Here is a 24,894-nt window from a genome sequence, read left to right as displayed (position 1 = left end):
TAGAGATATCCACATTGACTTCAAGTTCATGCCAATCAAAAAGAGGCAATCTTGACACGAGTTCCTACACGTGGAAGGCTAACTTGCAAATTTCCCTACATTGATGATCCCACACCCCTCACCACCATGGAGATGTGGCTCTCAATGACCTCTACTACACCAAGGTCCCCAATCTTGTTATTGTCGCCACATGGCAATTCTTGTTTTCATCATCCTTATCCTTGAGGAAGTGCCCAAGAACCAATGGCGGACAAGCAAAGAGCAACTGGTCTTCGATCTCAATGAAGGTTGCAATTTCTGTCAGCACATAAATCTTTACAACATGGTCATATACTTCCGCCGCCACAAAGTGGTCACTTTCGAAGACATCCGAATACTGGATTTTGGAAGCACTTTAAGATCATGTGTCCATCCGGTCGATGGCTTTCCCACAAGCCCTTCGTAACAACTCTATGAGACCGACTACATATTTAGAAACCAAGATACAGAATCAATCTTTGAAGTGTAAATATCTCCACTTGTAAGAGAACTCTATATCTTTGTAGAAGAGAAAGGAAGAAAGAAAGTTGTTTTAATTGTCTATGAAAGACCCTAAGGGTCTATTGAGACCAAAAAGTGTAGAATGATGTCCATGGAATCTCATCATGATGGAAAAAAAGAAAAACAAAACAAAAAAATATGCACAGTGATGTCCCGCGGACGGAGTGATGTATATCCTGACCTAAAGCATCAATCTATTGATATCCATGAGCCTCCCTCAACATCAATCAAATAAGTCACTCCTCCGATATTGTAGCCGCCCGTCTAGGATATCCAACAGGGGAGGGTCAAAATCCATGAGCCTCTCTCAACATCATTCAAGATATCCAGCATGAGAGAGAGAGAGAGAGAGAGAGAGAGAGAGAGAGAGAGAGAGCATTAGATAAAAGCATGCAAGCAACCTCCTTTAGCAAATTAAGTTAGGAGATTCACTAGAAGTCTCATCGTGTGACGCTAATGCAACATGTGGTACACAACACTTCAGCACACGCAAAAGTCCAAGAGTATTGCTTGGAATGTCACCTAGGCCCGTCAATGTTGTATTGCTCGATCGCTAGTCATACATATATCTTTGGATTTCCCCTACACACCTGACTTGGCACCTCCTTAGGCCTATAAGAATGCATTATAACTGAAGAGAAAGATTCATGTGTTATTTTTTTAATAGAAAATAAAGGTTTTGTAATCTTTCCCCTATTTGTTTTGAAGAAGAACTAGTACAAATCTTCTATGCATAGGACGAGTCTAAGGCGTGCATTTATTGATTGCAAGCAATTCGAACTCTAAACATCATAAGTCAAGCATGAACATGCATGTATCATAGTGCATCAAACATTAACAATAATAGGGGAAAATTTCTGCGAGGCTACACTTACCTTCATCATCACATAGACTTTAGACAAAAATGGATTTACTTGTCAAAACATCCAAACTGAAAAAACTGCTTACCAGATTTTAAAAACTCATATCCATGTTAATCATCACACTGATGTTAAGAGCTCTATTGGAGCTTGTTCCCTTGATTTTTTCTGTGCACTTCAATGTAACCAACATAGCAATATTACCAACTTCCTAAACTTCTTTGAAAACGATGCTTTTGCAACCACTGCCAACATACACTCACTGTAGGTCTTCCAATGGCCTACTTTCAAGGCGCAATGTGGTCTCAGCAACATTAAAAAACCGTGGAATGTTAAATAAGAAAACCAACAAACTCAGCATGGATGGATACAAAAGCCTCAAATCTATACAGCAGAATTTGCATCATGACTAAAGGTGACAAGCAGTGCCATATTGAGCCTATCCCTTACCATGCCAAGACATACTTCTATGGTACGCTGACACAAGTAGGAAAAACACGAGCCAAATACTATCACCAAGCATTCCTACTATGTTGAGTCAAAGATTCATGACTTCCGGGAAGCCTTAAACAGGAAACCGTCCCCTATTATTCTATCTGACATGGACGACTAAAAAAATACATGCTTCATCATAATACAACCAGCTGAGAATTGTGTGTTATTACAAAGTAAAAAAGCATTTGAGTGTTTTGAAGCCTAGAGTTGACAGTTAAAGCTACGTCCCCTTATATATTTTATCCCACATTCTGAACGAAAGGGAATCCTCCAAGTAGCAGCAAGTTCAGAAACCTGATCTTTAGACATGAGAAAGCAATGCCAAATCTTCATATCTCAAGGGGTTTCTTCTGAGTTGCTACAGTCAATGGTCATTCATTCTGGTCAAAAACATAAAAAACAAGGATATGTGCTATAACCACTCCCAAGTGGAAAAGCAGCACCAGAGAAGCAAGCCACTAACGCCGCCCGCAACACCTCCGAAAGTCGAACGTGCAGTCACATTTTGGATCCTAAGTGTTTCCAGGAGCATCAGAACCAGCTGCTGGTGGCCTGCGATTCAAATAGCGAATAACGGCATCTTCAACCCTGCAAAAAACAACATAAACATACAGAGAGTGAAACTTTTGAACAAGCTCCAATACAAAGCAAACATTATGCTGCACCTTCTATGCAAGAGCCTTCATGCCATTCTGCCCTATTCTCGTGGACAGTGCACTTAATCTGCCATGTGCTTAAACTCTTCAACTGATTTCCTTGTGGACTATATCATGAGTTTATTGATGTGCTTATGACTGTCCTGCTGGCATTACCAATGCCCAAGAGTAGGTGCAGGATTACATATAGCTTTGTCTACCTTAGTGTACCCTCTTGAGTTTCATTACTTTTTCAGAGCTAAAGGGCAGATACCACTAATTCAGGTCTGTGGTAACCACATCCCAAATTTTGTGGAGTGAGGTATTCGGAACTTCTAAAGCAATCCTTATAAGACCATTAATTTCTTTTTCTTTTTTGCTTTTTCTCCTTTTTTAGATGGGTATCACTCCGTAAGTTAACATGGTTTCACCCGCCCGACCTACTGTAAGACGCTTTGCCATCTTACCCATTCGAATGGGAGCTTATCTTTTGTATGACAGCATTGGAACATATAGAGCAGCCTTACCTTGAGCTTAATATCAAATAGGAAAAGTCTAAGGACTTCGTGTGTCACTTGTACATACGTCATTTTTGACACTAAGCAATACAAATTCATTGTCACATGCAAGGCAGTGCCATGACTAATTTTCATCACAGTCCCTAATTAAGACAGTTAATCAGCACATTTGGGAGCATTTAGGACTTCAGCCAGCAGATGTTCAGCACATGGCAGCCAGTCGGCCAGCATCAACGCAAGCATTTCATGTCACATTTTATGTCAGTCATGGATGGAAAAACAGGCCAACAGCAGCTTCATTTGGCCAACGAGCAGCCTTTGAGCATATATAAGGGCCCTTCATCATTAGCCATAAATCATCTCATTCCCCTAAGGAAACCGATCATTGCGCATGGCAGTCGGTAATAGTTAAAGTTCCATATTGGGCAACATGTAACCTTTTCAGTTACCTTTTCATGTACTTAAGTATACTTTATACGAAAGTCTCTTTCTCTTCCTCTTCTCCTTTGCATTTTCATCTAGGTGTTCCTACAGAAGGTGCTTAAGGGTTGTGTAACACGTCAAGCAGGCAAACACAAAAATACAAGTCATGCGAAAACAGTTTCAAATATGCAAATCATGTGTGCATGTGCAAATAGTAACATGGACATATCTCCCGTTCATGGAACAAGTACAAAATATCTGTCGGCACAAAAAATGGCACGACGTAAAACATAAAAACCTGGTCTTCCTATGGAGTGACAGTCCCATAGGTAAGACACAGTTCCAGGCACGAGTCTCCCTATGGTGTGATAGTCCCATAGGCAAGACACGGCACGAATACTGCTTCCATCTAGTGCTGGCCGACTGCTCTCATAGGGGCCTATAAATAGGCCCCATGCCCCCACCACTTCCTCGTTCAGTTTTCTGCAGGATCTTGTGTATAGAGAAGAGTTTACACACCTATCTCTCTGTGTTTCTTGTGCTGTCTATTTTCTGCAGTCTATTTGCTCGTCTACCCAAGTTTGGTTATCATTTCCGCTGCATATTCTGACAATACCTCCGTATGGGTACTAAAAAGATGCAAGGGAGAAGAGAGCTTGAACTCTTGCAAGCACACACACACTCATAAAACCCTAAAAGAGAACACACATGGTGAGAGGCTGAAAATCTTCTTCTTCTTCACACAACACTCAACACACCATATACAAAGATAGGAGTACACACAATATGAAAAGGTGCTCAACCAAATACATACTAGGGTTCTCTATAGTGTGAACCCAACTAAATGAGCTGGTGCTATAACTATGCCAGTCTCTAGAATGGCTGTCACACAGCCTGTCATCTCACTGGCCGCATATCACCCATGATCTCACCAACCATGCCAGTGGTGTAAGTGTGGGGCCTATCCCCCAGGCGGTTCATCAGTGTCCACCGCCTCACTAGATGAGCTCGATATCTCAACACTCCCCCTCGAGCTCAACTCCATCTCATGTACACCAAGCGAAGCCCTAAATCTGTGAAGCTTCTCTGTACCTAATGCTTTGGTGAAGATGTCAGCGACCTGATCCTGTGTGCTGACATAAACAAGGTCAATGTCTCCTGCCAAAACCTTCTCTCTGACAAAATGGTAGTGGATCTCTATATGCTTCGTGCGAGCATGAAAAACTGGGTTCCTGACCCACTGTATACTGCTAATGTTGTCACAGAAAATGACAACTTGTCTATCCATTGATAGACCCAAATCTGCAAGTAGCTTTCTCAACCAAGCTACCTCACATGCTGCAATAGCAGTACCTCTGTACTCGGCCTCTGTACTGGATAGAGCAACCGTAGGCTGCTTCTTACTGCTCCAAGTCACAGCAGCACTCCCCAAAGAAAACATGAAGCCATGTACACATATCTTTGTCCCAGTTTCATAAAATAGTCCACAATGCAAAGTAGACCTCACATACCTCAGTATGCGTCTCAATGCATCCAAATGCGGGTTCCGAGGAACCTGCATAAACTGACTCACCAACCCAACAACATAGCTCAAATCTGGCCTGGTGATCGTCATGTAGATCAAGCTTCCTACTATGCGCCTATACATAGTAGGATCCTCCAAAATCTCTCCTGAATCTGCACTCAACTTGCCATTCTGATCCAATGGCACTGAGATAGGCTTACAGCCTGTCATACCATACTTGGACAACATGTCCAAGCCATACTGTCTCTGCACTAATCCAATACCATGTGGTGACCTAATCACCTCAATGCCCAAGAAATATCTGAGCTCTTCCAAATCCTTCATCTCAAACTTCTGTCTAAGCAAGATCTTTACATCAAAGATCTTTGCATCATGGTCCCCCGTAATGATCAGGTCATCTACATAGATGACAACAAGCACAACCCCTCTATCACTGTGTCTCACATACAGCGAGAAATCTGACCTAATCACCTCAATGCCCAAGAAATATCTAAGCTCCCCCAGATCCTTCATCTCAAACTTCTGTCTAAGCAAGATCTTTACATCAAAGATCTTTACATCAAAGATCTTTGCATCATGGTCCCCCGTAATGATTTGGTCATCTACATAGATGACAACAAGCACAACCCCTGATGTGGGAGAAACAGGAATTAGGGTTAGAGTTCATTCATGGAAGACATACACAGAGAAGAACAAGGGGGAGAGAGAGAGTTGTGGGGATAAGTCAACTCACCAAGTGAGTGTGTGACTCCCCTATCACACATGTATATTGCACTAGTACACATAGTGCACTTAGTACATTAAAAGTACTAAGTGTACTATGTACTATAACTTATGGGCTTGTACACACTATAAGGGTGGGCATAACGCCTTTACCCCAACAACCTCCCACTTAAAGGCAAAGTGCCCTTAAGTAAAGGAAAAGAAAAAATCAGCATATACATGATAATATACAAGGCCATATCAAGGTTGAAACTGACCTCATCCAATGCCCATCAAGTGTCTGCAATGAGCAAACCGCTCCGGAGGCAAACTCTTTGTCAACAGATCAGCCGGGTTGTCATCCGTATGAATCTTAACAAGCTGAATTTGCTTGTTCTCTATCACCTCTCTGATGAAGTGATACTTCACATCCACATGCTTCGTCTTTGCATGAAAAACAGGGTTCTTTGCCAACTGAATGGCACTCTGACTGTCACAATGCAACAATGGAATATCCCCTGTATAACCCAAATCAACCACTAACCGAGATAGCCATAATGCCTCCTTGCAAGCCTCTGTGGCTGCAATATACTCGGCCTCTGTAGTAGATAAGGCTGTGCACTTCTGCATCCTGGATATCCATGACACAGCACCTCCTGTGAATGTAAATACATAACCGGTAGTAGACTTCCGGTTATCTGGATGACCGGCATAATCCGAATCCGTGTAACCATGCACTAATGCATCCTGTTTGCCAAAGCAAATGCACAAATCCTGTGTGCCCTTCAGGTATCTCATGACACCTTTCACTGCTTCCCAATGCTTCTTGCCAGGGTTGGCCATGTATCTAGAAACCACTCCCACTGCAAATGCAATGTCCGGCCTAGTAGCAACCATGGCATACATGAGACTGCCACAAGCTGAAGCATACGAAATCTTGGCCATATCAGCCCTGTCTCTATCTGACTGTGGGCTGTCCATAGCACTGAGTTTCACATATGGAGGCAAAGGAGTACTAGCCTTCTTCCCCCCGTCCATATTGAACCTCTGCAAAACTTTGCCAATATATTCCTTCTGAGACAAATACAACACATGCTGATTTCTGTCCCGAAGTATCCGCATACCCAAGATGTGATTTGCATCACCCAAATCCTTCATACCAAAGCTCTCATGCAGCCTCTGCTTCAAGGTATCCATCTCTTTACGAGATTTCCCGGCAATCAACATATCATCAACATACAAGATGAGGATCAATAGACTGCCATCCAAAGCTTTTTTGGTGTACAAGCAGTGATCTATGTCACTTCTCCTGAATTTCTGGGATTTCATGAATGTATCAAATTTATGATACCATTCCCTTGGTGCCTGTTTGAGCCCATAAAGACTCTTTTTCAGCTTGCATACAAGCTTCTCCTTTCCACTTACTGCATAACCCTCTGGCTGCTGCATATATATCTCCTCATGGAGATCACCGTGAAGAAAAGCAGTCTTCACATCCATCTGAATCAAGTCCAGATCATCATGCGCAACCAAAGCCAACACAGCTCTAAGTGTGGTCATTTTGACCACTGGAGAGAAGATCTCCTCAAAGTCCACACCATATTCCTGCTTGAAGCCCTTAGCCACTAACCTGGCTTTGTATCTTGGCTTTGCATCTGGTGCAACTTTGAGCCTGTATACCCATTTGCATGGCAAAACCTTCTTGCCTGCAGGCAAATGCACCAACTTCCAAGTTCCATTTTTATGCAGAGAATCCATCTCTGACTTCATGGCACGCTCCCAAAGAGCCTTGTCTGCCCTCTGTAAAGCCTCCTTATAACATGAGGGCTCCCCACAGTCAGTGAGCATCAAGTAGTCAACCCCTGGAACAAACCTGTCAGGGGCTCTGGAGGGTCTAGTGGACCTCCGTACCCAATGACCATCATTTGCAGGTTGCTGTCCAGCCTGCATATCACCCATTGGTGGCTCCTGTTCCATGCCATAAGGCTGAAAAATCATGCCCGGTATCTCCTCTAACTGTGGTATATCCATAGGGATATCTTCTGCCATCTCTGGCTGTCCATTTGGACCATTTTCAGCACCATTTAAGGGCTGGTTTTGCTGCTGTAATGGCTGATTTACAGCCCTTTGTTGTTGTCCATGATGTCCACCATCATCAAAGATGACTCTGCCAGGCTCATGTTGCCTTGCAGGCTCCTTATACATGCATGTTTCATCAAAAATGACATCATTGCTGCGTATGATCTTTCTATTCATGGGATCCCAAAGTCTATACCCCATTTCACCTCTGTCACCATATCCTAAGAATATGCATTTGTGAGACTTAGGATCAAGTTTGGTGCGCATTTCCCTGCGTATGTGCACGTACGCAACGCAACCAAACACTCTCAAGTGCTTGTATGACGGAGGCTTCCCTGTCCATACTTCCTCTGGCACTTTCCCACCAAGCCTCGTGTTAGGTGACCTATTTATAAGGTGAACGGCTGTCATAACAGCTTCAGCCCAAAAACCATGAGGTAATGCAGCATGTGACAACATAGAACGGACCTTCTCCTGTATGGTCCTAATCATCCTCTCTGCTGTCCCGTTTTGTGGAGGATCATGAGGAGTAGAGAGATCCCTCTTGATGCCTTTAGCATCACAAAAGTCCTGAAACTGTTTGGACATGTACTCTCCACCATTGTCGGAACACAAAGCTTTCAGTGTTTTGCCAATTTGATTCTCAACAAGAGCAATAAACTTCTGAAACACTGAGAATGTATCACTCTTCAAATGAAGAGGATAGACCCACACCTTACGTGTGGCATCATCAATAAAAGACACAAAATATTTTGCCCCTCCCAAAGAAAGCTGAGGCATCTCACATACATCTGTATGCACAAGCTCTAACTGAGCATCTTTCTGTCCAAGAGCTTTCTTGTGGGGGCACCGTAGTTGCCTACCATATATACAATGCTCACAAAACTGAAAACTTGAAAACTTTAGAGAAGGAAAGTAACCCAAACGAGACAATTGCTCCATTCCCTTGACACTCATGTGTCCCAACCGGCTATGCCACATAGAAATTTCCGGCAGCTCGGTTGCATTTACATTAGCATGGTGACAAACACCTACATGCATGAAATAAAGAGTGTCCACCTTAGAGCCTCTGGCAACAACCAGTGAGCCCTTACTAATCTTCCACTTTCCACTACCAAATGTGGTAACATAATCAGCATCATCAAGCTGTCCAGTAGAAAGCAGATTCTTCTTGATCTCAGGCACATGCCTGACATCATGGAGCATAAGCTGTGAGCCATCTGAAAATACAAGCCTTACATCACCTCTGCCAAGAATCTTGCATGCATGGTTATCACCCAAATAAACCACTCCTTCATTGCCAGCAGTGTACCTGACAAACAAGTCTCTGCAACCTGTGACATGAAAGGAGGCACCTGAATCAATGATCCATGAGTGCATACCATGACCACCTGTAAGAAGTGAATGGGCATCAAGTGAAGAAGTAAATAGGACCTCATCCTCACTGCCACCTGCATGTGACACATTGATTTCTTCAATCTTGACTCCACTTTTGCCCTTTGGCTTTACATCTTTGGCTTCATCTTTCTCTTTGTCTTTGCCTTTTCCCTTTTCCTTTTGATCATTTTTCCATTTGTAGCATTGCTTTTTGATGTGTCCCTTCTTGCCACAATATTTCCATTTATAATTGCTTTTTGATGTGTCCCTTCTTGCCACAATAATGGCATTCCAAATCCTTTTTGGAGCGAGACTTGCTCCTTTCCCTTTCTTGGCTTTTCCCCCTTTGCTGGGATCTCCCACGTGCATTCATTGCATTGGACTTTCCAGCAGAGTTGTTTTTCTTGTTCATCTCTTCTTGAAGAAGAGCACCCTCAACATCTGCATATGACAGCATAGCATGCGAATTGCTAGTGGCTGTCCTGAATGTGTCCCAACTCTCTGGCAAAGTGCATAACAGAAAAGTGGCTTTGAACTCATCGTCCATTGCCAACTTTTGATTTATAACTTGGCTGACAATACCATTAAACTCATTGAGATGGGCTGTCATAGATGCCCCTTCCTTCATCTGAAGACCTATGAGTTTCTTCAACCAATACACTTTGCTTGAGGCACTTTGTTGGGCATACAAGTCCTGCAATCTCTGCCACATTCCCCAAGCTGTCTTCTCTTCACGAATGCTGAAAAGTAATGAGTCTGACACAGACAACATGATAGTAGATCTTGCCAGCTCATCCATATCTTCCCACTCTTCAGCAGTAAGAGAAGCGGGCATCACACCCCTTTCTTTAATAGGCTTGTGCTGCTTTTTCTGGAGCAACACATTGTAGCACTGGGTTTGCCAAATATCATAATTATGCGAGCCTTCAAGCTTCTTGATATGAAGCAATGAAGAGCTCTCACCTGTGGTTGCCATAGCAAAATGCAACCTGTCAATGCCTGACTCCCTGCAAATGTGCAAACACTGCACTAAAAGCACACAAAGTGCTCACAGTTATTCTCCCAAGCTTTATCTCCCACTGCGGAAGCAAGAATGCAACTTTTCTCCCACTTTTTGTGATGAAAACACCAAAATCTGGTTGCTGCAGATTTTGGACAGCACCTCAAATGTGCTCTTTTGCCCTTCCAAAGTACTGTACAGCAGTACCAAGTGCTCACCAATGATGTACCAAACCTGTCCCGGCAAGTACAGCAGCTGAAACTGAACCTTTTGGTCACTCAAAACAGTGTACAGCCATGCCAAAACTTGCACAAAGCTGTGCCAAATCTGTACCAGCAGGTACAATAGCAATAAATGCTCTCTTGGCTGTCCAAATGAGTGAAAATCAGACTTTTACAGTCCCGAGCACTGCATACAACAGTTCCGAACAGAAATTGGGCAAAAGCCCCTTGACTGCAAGCTGATTTTTGAGGATTCAAGGCATAAATGTCTTGCCTGCTGCTTTGCCAAGCTCAACAAGCATACAAACTTGAAAAGCCCTTTGATTTAAGATCAATTTCTGATCATACATGGTACATTGACGCACATGAAGGCATCCAGAGTGTTCACGATGCTTTCCCCTGGCCACATATACATCAAATACATGAAAGCCCCTTGATTTACAGGCACATTGAGTGCTTGTAAGGCATCAACACATTATCCACAGCATCAAATGCGATTGCCTGCATGCAAATCAATTAAATCGGCACAAAAGCCCCTTGATTTACACTGCAATTTGCTGCAATTTTGCCCAAAAGTGCGATTTTTCACATCATACAGCATGTATGAGTGCTTAATTGCACAATTACATCAAAAGCCCCAAATTTCGACATCCAATTTCCTGCAAATTCATCCTGATTGTGACCAATTTCCTGCAAATTGATCCTGATTGTGACCAATGTCACCCAATTTTGCCAATTTTGCTCAAAATTGAGCAATTTGGCACCTGTACCTGCTCAATTGCAAATAATGGACATAAAAATTCCCGAAATTGAAGCAAAATGCCTCTAATTTGGGCTGAATTTGAGGGGAAATTCTGATTTGAGGGGCAATTCTGATGTTGACTGCAGATTGTTGGTGATGCTCAGATGGCTGGCTGCTATGAAGCTCCCTGACCCATAGCTGCTTGTCGGCTTTCACAGGCTTGTTGGAGGCAGCACGCACAACAACAGAAGACCAGCGTGGCAGAAAGTGGGCGACGAGTTGGAGGGACCTGCTTCGCCTGGTTCGCTCCACGCTGTTCACCAACGTAAGGCAGCTGGCGAATACGTCAACAAGCAAGCTCTCCGTCGGATCCAGCGCTACACGTATTCCTTACGTAGCTGACCGTCGACCGTGTACTTGGCTTACGTGTGTAACGCGTATTAGCGCTAATACGCGTTTTTGCCAGACGAATCGCCTAGCTGCCGCCGCCGACTCATCCAGCTACGCTCCTAGTTTCGCCTAGCGCCAGCCGACGCCCAGCGCTACACGCTTGTAGTCGACTGTGTATCCACTCGCTGCTCACGCTGAAGGGCCAGTGCTACTTCACCGTGTAGAGCTACCACACTCGCCTGCGTGCCTGTACTGCAGAAACGCTGACACGACTGCAGACTTGTGGCTTATTTCACATCGGGTTCACTGCTGGCCTCCTCGCTATGCTGCCTTCTGATTTCTCACAGGATCGGCCTCACTCACTCACTCCACGCCTTACAGAAAAAGGGGAGGGAGGCGCTTCAAGCTCTGATACCAGTTGATGTGGGAGAAACAGGAATTAGGGTTAGAGTTCATTCATGGGAGACATACACAGAGAAGAACAAGGGAGAGAGAGAGAGTTGTGGGGATAAGTCAACTCACCAAGTGAGTGTGTGACTCCCCTATCACACATGTATATTGCACTAGTACACATAGTGCACTTAGTACATTAAAAGTACTAAGTGTACTATGTACTATAACTTATGGGCTTGTACACACTATAAGGGTGGGCATAACGCCTTTACCCCAACAACCCCTCTATCACTGTGTCTCACATACAGCGAGAAATCTGCATCGGCTACATGAAAGCCAATAGTGACAAGATATTCAGAAATCTTGTCAGACCATGCTCTTGGTGCTTGTTTTAAGCCATACAAGGCTTTCTTCAACCCGCAAACATGCTCGGGGTGACTCACATCCTCATAACCAGGTGGCTGCAACATATACACCTCTTCCTGCAAATCCCCATGAAAGAATGCATTCTTTACAACCATCTGATGTAAAGACCATTGCTTTGACGCAGCCACTGCTATCACAACTCTCACTGTTGCCATCTTGGCAACTGGGCTGAAAGTTTTCTCATAATCAATGCCATATGTTTGCGCATATCCTTTGACTACCAATCTAGCCTTGTACCTGCTTATGCTTCCATCACTGTTATGTTTTACTTTGTACACCCACTTGCATCCAATGGCTTTCTTGCCTTCAGGCAAGTACACTAAATCCCAAGTCTCATTTCCATATAGTGCATCCATCTCCTCATCCATAGCTTTCTCCCAACACACATTTCCAACAGCCTCATTAATGCATGTGGACTCTACAACCTGTAGAACTTTTGCCATGTATGCATAGTGATGTGCCACATAACCATCATAGGTAAACCTCTGCACAGGATTCTTCACTCTCCCAGATCTTCGCAGCTTTGCATTCATGGCTTCCATAGCCTTCTTTACACCAGGTGTTCTCATAGCTGGTATCCCAAGATCCTCATCAAGGCTCATCTCTGAGCCACTAGACTCTCCATCAACATGAGAATGCCCTGCAGAAAGTCAGGCATACTAAGGGGCTCAACCACTTTCTCTTTGCCTTTATGTGATGTACTAATCACATTTGTAAGACTGGTATTATGACACAGCCTACCACTCCATGGTCTATCAACTGAACCACTAGATGAGGACTCTCCTGGTTCACTCTCAGACTGTGATTCCTGACTTGCATTATGTGCAACCACATTTCCACTCACATCAGCCCCAACAGCTTTTTTTTCAGCAGCATACCAGCTGCTCATCTCATCAAAAACATCATCCCTGCTTACCCTCAACTCACGTGTAGCAGGGTTATAACACCTGTATCCCTTTTGCTCAAGGGAATACCCAATAAACACACATTTTTCAGCTTTTGGATCCAACTTAGTTCTCAGCTCATCTGGCACATACACATATGCAATGCATCCAAAGACTTTCAAATAAGACAAATCAAGTTTTCTGCCATTAAACCTCTCCTCTGGAGTTATATCATGTATGGCTGTAGTTGGAGTCCTGTTCATAATGTAAACTGATGTAGAAACAGCCTCAGCCCAATAGCTATGCAGCATATTCTTCTCTCCCATCAATGCTCGCTCAATCTCAGCAATGTGCCTGTTTTTCCGCTCAGCAACTCCATTTTACTGCGGAGTGTATCTGCATGTAAACTGTCTCCAAATACCATTTGTCTTCAAAAATTCAGAGAACTCATTGGAGAAGTACTCTCCCCCTCCATCTGACTTTAGTCACTTTACATATTTCCCTGTTTGCTTTTCAACCATAACTCTGAAATTCTAAAAATGAGTAAACACCTCATCCTTCTCCTTCATGAAGTATACCCACACTTTCCTTGTATGGTCATCAATAAATATCACATAATACCTGCAGCCTCCCATAGACATGGTCTTCGTAGGACCCCATACATCTGAATGCACAACATCTAGTGCATTTCTGCTCACATTTCTGTCACGTGGAAATACATGCTTTGTTTGCTTTCCAAATTGGCATGCTTCACATATTTTCTGCATACCTTCAACTTTAAACTTTGGCAGCCCTATCACAATTCCTTTAGTCTGCATAGACTTCATTCTCTGCACATTCACATATCCAATTCTTTTATGCTGAATGTCTGTGTCTGCAACAATTACTGAACCATTTGCAAACATCGCAGCACTCACTTCAGGCATGTTTACATTCAATGTAAACATTCTGCCCACTTTGTTGCCTTTTGCAACCAACCTGCACTTGTCTTTAAAGTCTTCAACATAGCAACCATTAGGGTTAAACCGAACCTGCAAACCCTGCTCAATCATCTGGCCAACTGAAACCAGATTCTTTGTTATGTTCTGCAAGGTACTTCACTTTGCCATCCTGCATAGACAATGGCACATCCCCAACATGGACAATTGGATGAGCAGTGTCATCCCCTGTTTCCACAAAACCTGGTCTTTCAAGGTTTTTCATCTCCTTGAACCACTCCCCATGACTTGTCATGTGGTTCGAAGCACCTGAATCAACGTACCATACATCATCTTTATATGCTACTTCAACATTTTCAGACATGGCATTAACGACATGCTGCATAACAAACAACCTTTCATTATCCTCATTGTTTCTGCTCGAGGATATATAGTTGTTTTGCTGTAATTTTCCATTTTGCATATCAGCCTGCTTCTTATAACAATCTACCTGCACATGTCCAGACTTACCACAATAAAAGCATCCACGTGTATCATTATACTGTCTTTGCCAATTTCCACGACCTCTTTGACTCCCCCTGCCTCTGAATTGGCCTCTTCCACCTGCGTGTTGTTATTGTTGTGAATTCTGGGACTGTTGTTGTTGCTGCTGCTAGCCATAATTCTGATTACTTGTTCGGCCACCTCCTTGGCCGCGTCCACAGCCTTCTCTACCTCGTCCTCTTCCTGAACTTGTGTAGAAGGCCTGTTGCTCTGAACTGTTTTTGTTTTGTGAAGGCTGTTGGTCTTCACCCAAGCTCTTCTCTTCTATAATCAACATAGACACCAAATCTGTGAAATTGAGAATGTTTTCCCGAGTCTGAATAGACGTTTTGAACGCCTTGTATTGTGGCCCAAGACCACGTAGACAAACTTCCACCTTATCATCATCATCTACTGAAACGCCAATAGATGCAAGGGATTCCACAATACCCTTGATCTTCAATACATAGTCATTCACAGACATACTCTTTTCTCCACAATATGAAGTTCATTCTTCAACTGTATCTTTCGTGCCTTGGTATTCGTTTCATAGAGTTTTACCAAGGTGTCCCACGCCTCCTTGGGGGACTTGGCATCCTGTATGTGCCCAATCATGGTGTCATGTATACTGATAGAGAGCCAATACATAACTTTTCTGGCTCCTTGGTTCCAATCCTTGAACTCTTTCACATCTGCAGCAGTCGGATTGATCTCCGGTATCTCTGATGCCTCTTCATGCTCACCTTCTATGTAGTCCCAGTAACCCTTTCCCATCAAGAAATTTGCCAGCCTGAACCTCCAAGCATGGAAGTTGTTCTTATCAAGCTTCTCAGCAACAATCTGGTTTATGCCATCATTTGACATCTTACCAGACACACAAATTTACTAGAAACAGCACTCTGGTTTGTCCTGCATAAACTGTTGTATTTTCTGCAGCGATACTGTACTACACTCAAACGTCATAACCAGTGACCTCAATGTGCATACATACACCCAATGGCAACTGTTGACCTCCCTGCAGCACACACAATGTTTGCACAACCAATCTGTCTTCTTGCAGTTCTTAAAACAGAGTTCTGCAGAGAATCGATGGCTTACCCGCAGTGCTCGAAATCGCCTGCTTTCTGAAAAACGGAGGTCGTAACGTGCCCGAAACCCGTTTTTGGCCCGAAAAATTCTGTCCAACAACACCAACAGGACAATATAGTTGCCCTATAGCTTTAATCCCGCAAAGAAAGCTCCTCAATCAGAGATCGTTTGTCGGTGCCTCCCGTAGAGCTCTCGACAAGGGTGTAGTCGCCAACACAAATAGGGAAGAGTAGATAAAGCTCTTACCCTCATACCGCTTCCTGTGCTTCTCTTGCTTGCAGCTCAGCCCTTAGCATGAAACCAAGCTCTGATACCATGAAAAGATGTAGGGGAGAAGAGAGCTTGAGCTCTTGCAAGCACACACACACTCACAAAACCCTAAAAGAGAACACACAAGGTGAGGCTAAAAATCTTCTTCTTCTTCTTCATACAACGCTCAACACACCATATACAAAGATAGGAGTACACACAATATGAAAAGGTACTCAGCCTGTCATCTCACTGGCCGCATATCACCCATGATCTCACCAACCATGCAGTGGCATAAGTGTGGGGCCTATCTCCCAGGCGGGTCATCAGTGTCCACCGCCTCACTAGATGAGCTCGATATCTCAACAGGTACTGATTCTTCCCCAAAAACCACGGGTCTTCATGCAATAGAGTTGGTACAGCAAGTACAACTCTCCATTCAGTCGGTATAGCAAGTACAATGGCTAGTACAGTCGGTATAGTGGCTAGTACAACATGTACAGTGGTTGGTACAGCCGGTACGATGGGTGGTACAGCAAGTACAAATGTTGGTACAGCATGTACAATGACTAGTACAGCAGGTACAGTGGCTGGTACAGCAAGTTTAGAAGCTAGTACAGTCAGTACAATGGGTGGTACAACAAGTACAAGTAGTACAAGGAATGGTACAGCCAGTACAATGGCTGGTACAGCAAATACAAAGGCTGCTACAACAAGTACAATGGCTAGAAATCATAATAAATGATTAAATACCCTTGCCTTCAGTATTTCTTCGCGATGGAAGCCTCCAAAACAGTCCCCAACAGCCGGTATTCTTCATGGACAGCCTTCAAGAGAGAGAAAGAGAGTAGCCATCATTAGGGCACCCTATAACGGTGGTAGAGGCTCGTGTGCAACAAAAGAGCCTCTCTTAACGAAGAGAGAGGGCTCCAAGATTTGGGCCTCCCATGAGCTAAAATGGCAAGAGAAGGCTACAATGACAAGTGGAGAGCCACACAATAGCTGAAGTGACAAGTGTGAGGCCACTTGTCTCACTTTGATCCATTTTCTAACAAGTGTCAAGCCACTTGTCTCACTTTGGTCCACTTTCTTGCCACATGTCCCAATCTAAGAGATGGGTCCTTCCATAAACTTTATCTCTAAAAATATCCCAACTGGTAGACATTCTGTCATAGGCACTTTGCCAACTCTTGGTATCTGCTCAATTCCAGATATAATGACGCGAACAGAATTTCCATCGGAGTCGGGCCAAAAATAGCAACTCTCCTAAATTTTAGGAGTGTGGTCCTTTGTATTCTAGGATAATCCCCCATTCCCAAAGCTTGTACTTTCCAAATATTTAGACATCCTGGAGTCCACCAGACCCCTTTCATACTAGGAAATGTCCAGGCTAGTGACACGGACAGCAGTTGGAGAGCTTGTAGAGCAAAAACGCAGCTAAGAAATAGAAACGCAGCCACTATTTTGAAAGATCTACAGTCTGGAAAATCTAGGGAAGCAGAAAACATAGAGGAACAGATTGTGCAGTAGCCAGAGCCTAGGCGAATGGTACCATGAAAGAATGTGCACAAGCGGAAGCAATGAACATGAGAGAGAGAAAGATTACAAGCAAGAGCTGAGCTTTATTAGCTTGAGGTTACAGAGTACAAGAGCCAGCAAATAGGGCAAGAGAGCAACTCTTATATACTAGTACATGAAACAGTCGGCTGTAGGAAAACAGGCCGACAACTCCACGATATGACACATACACAATGCTTTTCATGTGAGTCTCCTTCGCAAGTATGTAGGGCCGGAGCCCAATGAAACGGTCATTGAGAATCAACCAGAAGTGGATGAGCTTGAGGAGCTCTTGCAACCAGAGCAGATTGTGTATCACAAGGAACGCAAACTTGCAAAGTTGTCAAGTGTTACCTTGTGAAGTTTAAGGACTATCTTTCCATTGATGCTAAATGGGTAGATGAAGAGTTCTTCAGAGATTACCTGCATGTGCTTCAGATATATTTGGATGCTTTTCAGTTGTTGCAGAGAAGAGAACTATTCAGAAGCCGAGAGGACAGTCACCATTTGGCCACCAAATTGGTCCACCCGTGCTTTCTCATCATGTATGTACATTGGACTGGTGTCCATGGCAGTTGTATATGCCAAGGATTGATGCCATCATATGATACTGTGGAATTCACTTTCCGTTGGGACTTGTACCTCTGTGTACATGCTCGGAAATGCCTAGTGAATTGGTGTTCCATTGGGTCTGGTACCTCATGTACTTGCCTGGAGCACATCTATTTGTTAGAAGTCATAGGTTTGAAGGCCTTAACTGGCCAACGATCGAAAGGCCGTAACACGGGCAAAGGGAAGGCTTCGTCGGAGAAGTCTTCTAAGAAGATGTCTGTTAACTGACCGCAAGAAACTAAAGGCAGAGAGGACCTGTAATGATTGTGGCGAGAAAGGCCACTATTGGAGACAGTGTCCCGAGCGGAAGACCGAGAAGGGTGAAGATTCCTCAGCAACAATCATGAAGACTCCGGCTTTTGTGCACCTGGAGGTGGTGGACACCGATGTTTCATTTTCTTCACGCAGGGAGGAGATTGGAGGACTCTCCGTAACGGATACTCGGGAGTGGATTCTCGATAGTGGTGCTTCCAGGCACATGACTCCTTCCCGTTCCGGTTTACAGGATCTCTACAGGCTTTCTGGTCATATTCTTACTGGGGATACGTCCACTATCCCAGTTCACAGTGAGGGCAGGATGGAGATAGTTCCCAATGGCAGAGGGGGGAAGCATTCCTCCCAAGTGTTGTATGTTCCGGCACTTGGTTTTCATCTGTTGTCAGTGCATCAGGTTTGCAAGACTGGCGTACGGGTGGAGTTTGATGAGCATTTTGTTGCTGTCCGAGACAAAGCAACACGCCAGGTGGTTTGGGAAGGCAGAGTGGAGAATGGAGTTTACAGGCTTTCAACACTCTCTCTCTCAGGTCCTCAGGTTTGTGATGAGTGGCAGTCTGGTAATGGTCACTTAAGGGTGGATACGCTGCAGCTGCGGGCTTTCCGGGACCAGATGGTGGATAGCTTACCAGTAGATGGCAGCAGTTGGCAGGAACTTTCCAGTACTGATGTTGGTAGTTCTTGTGTTCGACAGTCAGAGGAAGCTGAACAGGTCACTTATGCTCTGATGTCTCGTAGTGTTCGGGACATAGAACTTCCAGTAGATAAGGATGTTCTTTCCACGGGGACCTTTCGAAAAGCCACGCAGGTGGCAGGTGCTTACTTGCAGAAGGAGATGGTTTCTCCAGGCTTTGTGGTTCCGGATTCAGAGGGGGTGGTTGACAGGTTTCATCAGGTTTCTAGGACTTGTTTTTTCACCGTCACAGGTGTTGATCCTTGTGAGCAGTGTGATGCCTTTTTGACTCAGAAGCTGTATGGTTCATTGATCTGGTTGATGGACACCAGATTGGACAGGAGCTTCCTGATGAGGCGGTTGAGCTCATGGTTGCGGATGACTCTTTGGGAGGCAGGATTGCGTTTCCTGTGGTTTTTGCGGCATGTGAAGGATCAGGGACTCTTGTACACAGGAGGGGGATTGTTGGATGGAGTCCAACTCCACGGTTGGAGTGACTCGGTTTGGGGAGAAGATCCAGACACGAGGAGATCTACTTCAGGCCCAGGAGCAGTAAGAAGCAGTCATCTTTTGCCTTGTCGAGAACAGAGGCAGAGTACTGGGCTGTTTGTGAGGTGGTGAAGATGCAGAGGTTGCATAGCAGGTTTGGGCTTCCACTGGCGGAACCCATGGTCATCCAGAGGCACTTTGTTCGTGAACAGATCGTTGCTGATGACATCTTGCTAGAGTTCTGTTCGACGGAGGACAGTACGGTGGACCTCTTCACGAAGTCGCTCTCTCAGGATTTGCAGGCGGCACCCCAGCTCCCAGTAGTTGGTTTCACAGCCAGGAGCTAAGAGGGGGTGTTAGAAGTCATCTCCTGTCTAGATTTATACACCAGGGCCTTTGTTGTGGGGGTGCCCACCCTTATCAGGTGTTTTATCATTTTTCCTCACTCCCCGTATTTTTTCCCTATTTTTCCCATTTTTCTGTGGCTTGGGAAGCAGCCCTGAGTTGACAGGAGGATCCATTTGCTGGCCGACTACATCAGATGTGTGAATTGGAGCTGGCCGACTGTATCTGATGCAGTCGTGGACCCTCAAAGCTGGCCGACTAGCTGCATGCCGCTGGCCGACTACATATGCAATCGTGGAGCCTTTTTCAGCAGGCCAACTACACATGTGGGGGCATATAAATAGGCCCCCACCCCCATACCACTCATTGTATCATATCGGGATTTTCTTGTGTATATCAGAGCAGAGTTACATGCCTACATCTCTCTCTCTCTTGTGCTGTTTTTCTACATGCGTTTTTGCTCGTGTTCCCAGATCTGGTCATCATCTCCGCTGCGTATTCTGACACTATTTTGGTAGTCTCATGAACGGGGATTGTCTATACCAATGCTGCATTGCATAGCATCTTTATGTGCTTTCTTCCGATTGAAATTGCATGCGGTTTTTATGCTTGCGTGACCAATGTGTAGTTTCAGGTAAGGGGACTCCCGCCCGTGAACCGTGCGTGTGAAACTGTCTGCTGACATGGTTATGTGACATATGACAGGTAGTACGTATTGGCCATAAACCTAGCCTTAGGAATTAGCACTAATTATAAGTGAATGTGTAAACACTTCATTAAGTTTTGGACGACCAAAACTCACTTATAAATTATGACCAGCTCGGTGTTCACACATTGGTGTCCCAAGGTAGACAAAACCCAATGTCTACCGCCCATACCTTCTCCCCTTTGTACAAAGGGAGTAACCAGCCATGTGTCCGTTCTAGCTTGCACCACATAGCATCTACATGACACCTAGAGTGGACAACTCATCACCTCACTCTTCCCTCTCTCTCTAGAAGTAGGCACCTCCTTCATGAGGCCTCTTGGGCTGTATTTTCTACACTTTCTCCTTCCCAACTCCATATCCAAGCTTGCTAGGGTGTTTCCCAAGCTTCCAAGAGTGTTTCCGGGTGCTATTCACTCTCCTACACACTCCCAATGACTGAAATTCAGCAAAAAAACTGAAATTCAGCAAAACAACTCTCTTTCTTGCTGTAATTTCTGGTCTTTTTGCTGAAAACCCTAATTTCAGCCTTCCTTTCTCAAGTTGAATCATAGGGGATGCTCGGGTTCCCTTCATCCTCTTGAAGACTTTTGTCGAGAAGAATTGCGACAAATCGGACATTTCAACACTCCAAGCACTTCCATCGCGAAGACTTCCACTGTCATCAACTCTACTTGCAATTAGTAAGCTTTTTTACTTAAATATGAAAGCAAGTAGCAAGAGGGAGAAACTGGATCCCAAGATCACATACCTTGTGTAGTGTTCTCTTGTCCTACGTGCTCTCTTGCAGATTGTTGCTACCTTATGTTGGTGGAACAATAGAGAGCAGATGGTAGGGAACATGGACACTTGAGAGGGTAGTGTGAGTTGCAAGTCTACACCGACAACCACTTTGTTTGCAATACTGTTTTCATATGCATTGGTATGAAAATTTGGTCAAAAATGCCCATGATACTTTATTTGAGGGAGGGATCAACCGTTCCGGCTCATTGGGCGTCTCTGGTTAATTCAACAAATTACTTCTTGTATTGAGCATGTTGTCCATTAAATCTTAGTGTATTTAAGTGTAGTGATTGGCATTGTGTTTAACCAAGTTACAGGTTCACTTTTATTGATAATCCCTGTTTACTGGCTATTTATGACTGGATGGTTATTTATAGCGACAATAGTCAGTATATAACTGACTTATGGATTATTGTGTTTATAGACTGTCATATTTGACAGTTGGTCCGTGCCTGGACCAGAGTAGTCTTTCTCCTATCATGTCCACAAGCGTCCCTTAGGACAACCTCTGGTGGTACGGGACACCAAGGCTGACCGGCTTCGCATGTGGGGAGTGGAACCTTAGCCCCTGCCTCGGGGGAGAATCCGATGGAATCTATGGTTGGGAGGTGAGTTTGCCTACACCTTTCTATGTGTTCTACCCTTGTGTGTTTAGCTTGTGTATCAGGTGATCTTATGGAGGGAGCTTTACAGCTAGTCTGCAGCTTGCTACGCAACATGCAACCAAATTGCAATGTATTCTAGTAAAAAAAGTTTCTAGATGATAGGGTTGAATCCTGATCTAACAGGTCACTTAAAACTTTGTCACTGATTGGACATAAGATCGCATTTGTGTGTAAAGAGAATGTAATTTGTAGCACACAAGGGAAGAGAATGTAATTTGTAGCACACAAGGGACAACGCTAGTTGATGCCAAGAATTGTCGTAGGCAGCTAGAGTTAAATTGAGCCAAGCTATGTGACTCAATGCTCAAAAGTGAACTACCATTGTCCACAAATAGCTTGGCCACATATACAAATAGCTTGGCCACATATACTTGTGGATGATTATCAAAGAGTACTTGCATGAGATGGAACTACTATAGGCTTGTGTATAAAACTGCATAAGTTTTACATGATGGTACACTTCTGCTTCTCTCTTTTCTTTTTCCTTTTCTCCAGCACAACTCTCTTTTCCAGTTCCTCGCCAATCTTTACTTAGAATCAAGAGAACAAGCCATTTTCATTCCTGAGAAGTTGCATGCTTTGGTATTCTTGAAGACAAATTTCTTTAAAAAAAGGTTTTCCCACCTTCCTAGCAATGATCTTGATGCATTGCAGCAAAAAATATTTACTCCAGGAATCAAGAGGAACCCCATATTAACCACAACTGGCTACCCTACATAGGTGCAGTGTTGTGACATGCCCCTAACATCCGCCTTTTAGCACAAAAAAATTAAAGTAAAAAGATGCATACCATGGCTGGTTGTAAAAGTCTGAACGGCGCTCTCTCTCCGCATTTCGGCTGGCCTCGCCTGCTACAACCTTCAAGTCTCTACTCTGGGATGCAATCAAAGTATTTATGAAGTCTACAGGGGACTGGCTGAAGCCCAAAAAAAAGGCCCTTCTGCGGCGATGCTCGTGGATTTTTTTAATTGCTGTACGAATGGTTACATCATACATATCTATATCCTTATGTCTCTCTAGATTTGCTAAAAATGCATTCATCTCCTTCTGCAAAGGAATGGGCACATCCACTGCCACATCATAGCATGCATCGCCTGCCGGACTGTGACCCGATAACTTAATGTGATGTCCGAAGTGAATGGGTTGCGGGCGCAGCAGGTGTTGGTCTAATTTCTGGGAGACTGAGGATATCTTGAATCTATCCTCCCCAAAGATACTCTGCAAGGGTGGGTCACAGATGATCATCGATGGATCAGCCGCATCCTGAAGCTTCTTCACCTTGATGTACTGCCAAAGAGCAGCAATGATCCGTGGTCTGGTGTCCACCTCAATGCGAAGCAGCTCTGTGAGAGAAGGGGAAAGCTTGAACTTCTCGGGAGAGTAGTTCATCTCTAGCCTGATGGTTGCTGTGAACTCCTTCTCACCCTTCCGCTTGATTTCAAAGCCTTCTACATGTGCGGAGGCACGCGCTGCATCCCATACAATAGTGTGATTCTCAGGGTAGAGGGTGGGATCGAGCTGCACAGTAATGCGGCGGAAAAAAGAGGAGAACTTGGGTGCAGAAGGGTTAGGCTTGGCGGCAGCTTGGGCATCAGGGTCAATGCCTTCTTCAAGGATTCTGCCAATGATTCTGAGAGTCCAGGAAGGGGGCTCTACTGGGAAAGACTGGTTAGAGTTAGGGTTAGGGTTTTGGTTTTGGTTTGAGAAGGTGTTGAAGACATAGATGCGGAGGTTGCGTTGGACTCTGGGGGGGTTTTTGATAGCCTCTTGGATGTCGATTTTCTTGCGGGCAAGGGTAGCGTCCACGCGGGCTTCGAACTCAAGGAGCTGCGAGTAGAGGGCGGACTCTGGGAGGAGGGCGGCCACGCGGTCGGGCAGCTGCTTCTCCGGAGCTTTGCGCTTGTTCGTGGCTGCCTTGCGACGGGCGGCAGGGGTGAGCTCCGCCGTCTTGAAGGAAACGGCTGGCGGCGCCCCGCCTGATACAGAGGCGGAGGCTGCAGCCATGGCCAGGTTCCCTTGCTGGGGTACACGAGGCGGCGGGAGCTTCGGCTGCAGCACCCGTTTAGGATTTCCTGCTGCCGCTGCCGCTGCCGCTGAAAGGGGTTGCGGGGGCGTCCCTTGCGATGGCGAGGGCTGCTGCTGCGACGAAGACGCCATTGCCATAACCTCACGCTGAAGGGATCTGTTTCAAACCCTGATACTAGCCTGCAAAACCCTAATTTCCTCCAAAAACGACACCAATGGAGATTTCACTAGAGCGAGGGCTGTCTGTCACTGGTACCGAGGGGATAAAAACGCCACTCCCATCGCCAGCACCATAGCCTAGCTCAAGCTGAAGCAGGGAGGCCGAGACGTTCCGACGAATATCAAGGTTTTAAACCTTTGTTTTTAGATTTAGGCTCTCGACTGCTCTCAAAATAAGCTCCCAAAACGTTTTTTTGTGGCTTTTAATTAATTTTCTTCGCATATGCGATGGACACGTGTCGCTGTTTTCTTAATTACTTGTCTTTTTTTCCCTTACGATGATCTTGCTATCATTTTTGCATGGTTGATCATGTGTCCGTTATGTTCTTCGTTCTTGTTGACTCGCTGTTGTGCAGATGGCTGTTCCTTCGGCCTCGTCGTTTATGTGCTACTCGTCGTCTTCACCACCTGTGGCCTTCTCGTCTTGTCCTATAGGCTCTGGTCTTGCACAAGCTTCGCCCCTTGAAGAAGCTTGGGGTACGTGGTGGGGTGAGTCGTCTTGCACAGCAGGTCATTGTGACAATGATGTCGTCTTCTTC

At 44.7% G+C, this 24,894-nt stretch overlaps 1 protein-coding gene across 1 annotated transcript; it reads right to left on the bottom strand.

The window, feature by feature from the left end:
• Positions 1-1,764: 1,764 nt before the first annotated feature.
• On the bottom strand, positions 1,765-24,539 carry CHC1 (SWIB/MDM2 domain superfamily protein). Its single transcript, XM_086812506.1, has 2 exons — positions 22,902-24,539; positions 1,765-2,483 (listed from the first exon to the last, which is right to left on the bottom strand). The coding sequence occupies exons 1-2, from the start codon at positions 24,272-24,274 to the stop codon at positions 2,408-2,410; spliced, it is 1,449 nt and encodes a 482-aa protein (XP_086668632.1). The 5' UTR covers positions 24,275-24,539; the 3' UTR covers positions 1,765-2,407.
• Positions 24,540-24,894: the final 355 nt, after the last annotated feature.

Source organism: Cibotium barometz, chromosome 18, assembly GCF_041138505.1.
Source record: "Cibotium barometz isolate CiBa-2024 chromosome 18, ASM4113850v1, whole genome shotgun sequence".
Classification (NCBI taxonomy): Eukaryota; Viridiplantae; Streptophyta; class Polypodiopsida; order Cyatheales; family Cibotiaceae; genus Cibotium; species Cibotium barometz.
Note: the sequence above shows the minus strand (reverse complement) of the source record. Positions and strands in the feature narration are given on the sequence as shown.

What these genes read in the sequence shown, in the direction of transcription:
- CHC1 (XM_086812506.1), bottom strand. Translation starts at nt 24,274, where the DNA reads ATGGCAATGGCGTCTTCGTCGCAGCAGCAGCCCTCGCCATCGCAAGGG. An exon ending in GACTTTTACAACCAGCCATG is followed by an intron (nt 2,484 to 22,901) that starts GTATGCATCTTT and finishes TGTTTTTTGCAG; the next exon opens with GGTTGAAGATGCCGTTATTC.